General features: G+C 42.2%; 1 protein-coding gene across 2 annotated transcripts in view; it reads right to left on the reverse strand.

Annotated features, from left to right (window-relative positions):
- Nucleotides 1-455, reverse strand: part of NSUN4 (NOP2/Sun RNA methyltransferase 4) — a 33,874-nt gene extending 33,419 nt beyond the window's left edge. For both annotated transcript variants that reach the window (XM_024746085.1, XM_024746086.1), the window contains exon 1: nt 340-455. In XM_024746085.1, the coding sequence (XP_024601853.1) occupies nt 340-432 (93 nt within the window). In that variant the 5' untranslated portion in view covers nt 433-455. The remainder of the gene's footprint in view (nt 1-339) is intronic.
- Between the last annotated feature and the right edge of the window lie 4,545 nt (nt 456-5,000).

Genomic DNA, 5,000 nt, shown 5'->3' on the forward strand with positions numbered 1-5,000 from the left:
AAAGGGAAGGTAACCAAGAGCCGGGAAACAAGAGGCGAGACAGAACTTAAAGAATGAGGACAGAGGTGATGGCGTAAATAGAGGGGCGGAGTCTGGAGTCTGCAGACTTAAGAGAAAAAGCCGAAGACTTGTGACGAAATAAAAGGGCGGACAGAGGCGATGACGTTACAGATGTGAGAGGGAGGGGCCTAGTCACGCCCCCTGAGGGGCGGGGGAAAGGAGGCCCAAGGCGTTCCAGAGGCACAGGAGTAGCGAGCCTAACTGAGGGCGCGGGAAGTGGGAGGGCTGGAGAAGTTTCCCGAGGGATGGTGGCGAGACACTGCTGTCACGGGACCTTACCCATTTCTTCTTATGTCGTTGTCTCCGCGGGACTGTCATGAAGTCCGCACGCTTCAGCATGTCCCGCACACCTCTCCCTACCAGCGCAGCCATGTCTGCGTGCACCGCTGGGTAGTTCCGACCGGAACCGCAAAGGGAGACGCGCAGGTTCCGGAGAGTTGGTGCGCCCCACTGCGGACGAAAAGGGGAGAGAGTTAACGGCTCTTTCCTGGGGCTCTGCCCACCGATACGTCGCAGATGCAAACCCAGCCCAGCGTAGGGATCTTTTGAGGGTCTGGAAAAGAAGAATTTTTCGCAGAGAGTGGTGGCTCCGTTTGGATGCTTGTACAGACTCTGTAAAGTCCCGTAACCCAGTTGGGGGATCAGGGAGGACTGGTAGCTGACAGTTGAGTACTGAAGGAGTTAGGTAGGCAAAATGGAGCGAGAAGAGTCTTTTAGGCAGAAGTACAGAGAGAGATCCTGAGGTAGAGAAAAACGAGGCTAGACTTCTAGGCAGAGGCGGTTTTATAGTGAAGCTAATTAAGCTTAAGTTTCAGGACCTGTCATTTGCACTGCCCTTTTCAAGGCTCGTACCTAATTTTTGTATTATTTTTCTTAAAGAGGGTCTCCCAAATTTTTTAAGCTTCCACAGAACTTGACTCCACCACAGGAGCCAGTGGAAAGGAGGGTCATTATCAGATAATTGTTTTTAAAAATGAACATCTGATAGCCAGCGATCCGAGTAGGTGGGAGTAGGGCAGGGAGATCAGATGAGAGAAGACCATGGTCTGGATTAGTGTGGTGGCAGTGAAGATGGAGAGAAGAAGATGGATTCCCCTTGTAGTTCAGAGAAAGAAGTACAAGACTTGTTGACTGACTGACCCTATCTACACTAGTGTATACTACACCACCAGTCAATAGCTGTCCTCTTACTCTGCTTTTATTCTTCTGACTTATTATCACCTGATATGTATTTATTTTCTTATAGTGTGCTAAATAATAATTTTCAAAAGGTTAAAAACATAACTTATAAAAATATAAAATGAACACATGCCAAAGATTTTATTCATCATAATAAACTGCTTATGCATTATTATCCTAAATAATGAGGGAACCAGTGAGATGGTAAGACTTGTTCAAATGAGAATTTGAGTTTCAGAGATTTAGATTATCAGCCAAAGGAATGCTGAAATGAATTTGCTAATAGTTGCAAAAACATTACTATCCTATTAAGCAATAAACTATAATGTTGGGGATTATCTTTTACCAGAGAGAATTAAATTCCATCTCTACTGGACAAAAATTCATTTGCATTTCTATGGATAGGAATTATTTCCATTGCTCTCAGACAAGGTTTGCATTGCCATCAGTTTTCTACAAGTTAACCTCTACCCCTATAAAGTTGTAAGATAGCCTAGTCAATGTAAAGTCAATCAAAGTTATACCCCAGCACTACAATAAAAGATCACCCAGTAATCCTCTTCTGCCCATTTACAAGTTCTGGACAATTTTTCTGGATTTGTCTCCCCTCACTAGGATGTAATATTTAAAGAGCAAGGATTTTGTTTGATTCATTGTTGAATTATCATCACCTAGAACTGTATATGATACATTGTTGGCTCTCAATAAATATTTATTGAATGAGGGAGTGAAAAATGAGAAAGTAGGGATGTGAATGTAAATTTCTTTGAGAAGTTTGTTACAGGGACCTAGCAGTTGTAAGGTGGAGGGAGGTACATGTATAGAGAAAGGCCTTTTTTTAAAAAAAGCTCAGCGTTTCCCCGGTTGGCACAGTGGTTAAGAATCCACTTGCCAATGCAGGGGACAGGGGTTCGAGCCCTGGTCGGGGAAGATCCCACATGCCACGGAGCAACTAAGCCTGTGCGCCACAACTACTGAAGCCCGCGCACCACAGCTACTCAATCCACTTGCCTAGAGCCCGTGCTCCGCAACAAGAGAAGCCACCACAATAAGAAGGCTGTGCATTGCAACAAAGAGTAGCCCCTGCTCACCGCAACTAAAGCCCGCACACAGCAACAAAGACCCAACACAGCCAAAAATAAATAAATGAAATAAATCTATAAAAAAAAAATTAAAAGCTCATAGTAATAACCTATATGGGAGAGGAATCTGAAAAAGAATGGATATATATATAACTAAATCACTTTGCCGTACACCTGAAACTAACACAACATTGTAAATCAACTCTAATATAAAATAAAATTTAAAAAAAAGCCATTTAGGGCTTCCCTGGTGGCGCAGTGGTTGAGAGTCCGCCTGCCAATGCAGGGGACACGGATTCTTGCCCCGGTCCGGGAAGATCCCACATGCCGCGGAGCGGCTGGGCCCGTGAGCCATCGCTATTGAGCCTGCGCGTCCGGAGCCTGTGCTCCGCAACGGGAGAGGCCACAACAGTGAGAGGCCTGCGTACCGCAAAAAAAAAAAAAAAAAGACATTTAAATCCAGATAAGGCTCCAATGAAGAAAGATTCAATATACTAGAGAGGAGGTATCCCAGACACACCTGTTTTCAAAGGCTTACACCAAATATGGAGTGTCAGAACCACAGCCACAATCTCCCTGGGAAGGGGCCCTTCCCACTCCAAACCTCAGTTTACCCATCTAGAAATTGGAGGAGCAAGGGAGAGAGGGTTGGACTACATCAGTGATTCTCAAATGTTTTGGTCTTGGGACCTCTTTAAAATCTTAAAAATTATTGAGAATTATTGAGATGTTTATGTTGTCTATCAATATTTACCAGCTTAGAAATTAAAACAAATTTTTAAAAATATTTATTCATTAAAAATAATAAGCCCATTACATGCTAACATAAATATCTTTATGAAAAATAATTATATTTTCCTAAAAGAAATTTAGTCAGAAGAGTGGCATTGTTTTACAAATCTCTTGCAAATTCATGTCTGGCTTAATAAAGCTAGATTCTCAGATATTCTTCTTCAATGTGTTGTAATATGTTGTTCTAGTTGAAGTTTATGTAGAAAATCCAGCCTCACACAGATATGTAGTTAGAAAAGAGGGGTATTTTTATAGCCTTTATAGGTAACTGTGAGTATTCTTTGATGCTACATCAAAATTTGACAAGTGATAGTTTCCTTCAAGGTTAGTGGCAGTGTAGAATCTGAAACCATATCAAAGAACTTTTCATAGTCTGTTACATTAAGAGCTGTTGGTCTACCATGCATAATTTTGTCAGATCTTACAGTGGTTATTTGGAAATTGTTGCTTCACTGAGTTATGCAGATCTTCCTTTTTTTTTTTTTCTGGCTGCGTTGGGTCTTCGTTGCTGCATGTGGGCTTTCTCTAGTTGCAGCGAGCAGGGGCTACTCTTCGTTGTGGCTTCTCATTGCGGTGGCTTCTCTTGTTGCAGAGCACCAGCTCTAGGCGAGCGGGTTTCAGTAGTTATGGTGCACAAGCTTTGTTGTTCAGCAGCAAGTGGGATCTTCCCAGACCAGGGATCGAACCCATGTCCCCTGTATTGGCGGGCGGATTCTCAATCACTGCGCCACAAGGGAAGTCCCGGATCTTCCAAATGTTTTCACATTCATTATACAATATATATTTTTTAAAAATCACATTTGTTAATATCACTACTGATCTCATCAGAAAAGTCATTAAATGTTAGGCAGCTTTTAAACTCACAGTGGCGCATACAAGTTTTTCAAAATCCTAATATTTCACTGAAAACGCAGATTTTATCTTTGGCAACAAATACTGTCAATTGTTTTCCTCGAAGCGGGAGGCTTACTTTGTTAACTTTTCAGGAAAATGCTAGCATATTAAAATACAATTGATTTTTGTCAACAGATCTTGTATCTTGAAACCTTGTTAAATGCAATTTTGTTTTGGTAACTTTCTTTGAAACCTTTTCAAATTTTCTGTGCACAAAGTCGTGTCTTTTATGAGGTCATTTTTACTTCTTTTTTCAAATCTGTATACCTTTTTTTCCTTTGTCTTACTCCACTGGTTACAACTTACAGTACACTGTTGAACACAAGTAGGAGTAGCAGACAAGACATCTTACCTTGCTTCCATTCTTAGGGGGAACACATTCAGTATTTCACCATTATACATTATGTTAGCTGTGGTGGTTTCTATTTGTTTGTTTTAATATTTATTTGGCTGTGCCAGGTCTTAGCACATGCAGCAGGATGTGCAGGATACTGCAGGATCTTTTTTTTTTTTTGATTTTTGGCTGCATTGGGTCTTTGTTTCTGCACACAGGCTTTCTCTAGTTGCGGAGAGCAAGCAGGGGCTACTCTTCGTTGCGGTGTGCAGGCTTCTCATTGCGGTGACTTCTCTTGTTGTGGAGCATGGGCTCTAGGCACGCAGGCTTCTGTAGTTGTGGCACTCGAGCTCAGTAGTTGTGGTTCGTGGGCTCTAGAGCAAAGGCTCAGTAGTTGTGGGGCACAGGCTTAATTGCTCCGCGGCATGTGGGATCCTCCTGGACCAGGCCTCAAACACATGTCCCCTGCATTGGCAGGCGGATTCTTAACCACTGTGCCACCAGGGAAGTCCCTGTAATACATATTTTCTGTTTAAGATTTTCATCACTGGTTTTCAAAAAGTTGAAAATAAGTGACTTGTGGTTTCTTTTGTGTTTATTCAGGTTGGGGTCTGTTGAGGTTCTGGGAACTGTGGGTTTATAATTTTCATCAAATTTGG

Source organism: Neophocaena asiaeorientalis, unplaced genomic scaffold (assembly GCF_003031525.2).
Source record: "Neophocaena asiaeorientalis asiaeorientalis breed wild unplaced genomic scaffold, Neophocaena_asiaeorientalis_V1.1 scaffold51, whole genome shotgun sequence".
Taxonomy (NCBI): Eukaryota; Metazoa; Chordata; class Mammalia; order Artiodactyla; family Phocoenidae; genus Neophocaena; species Neophocaena asiaeorientalis.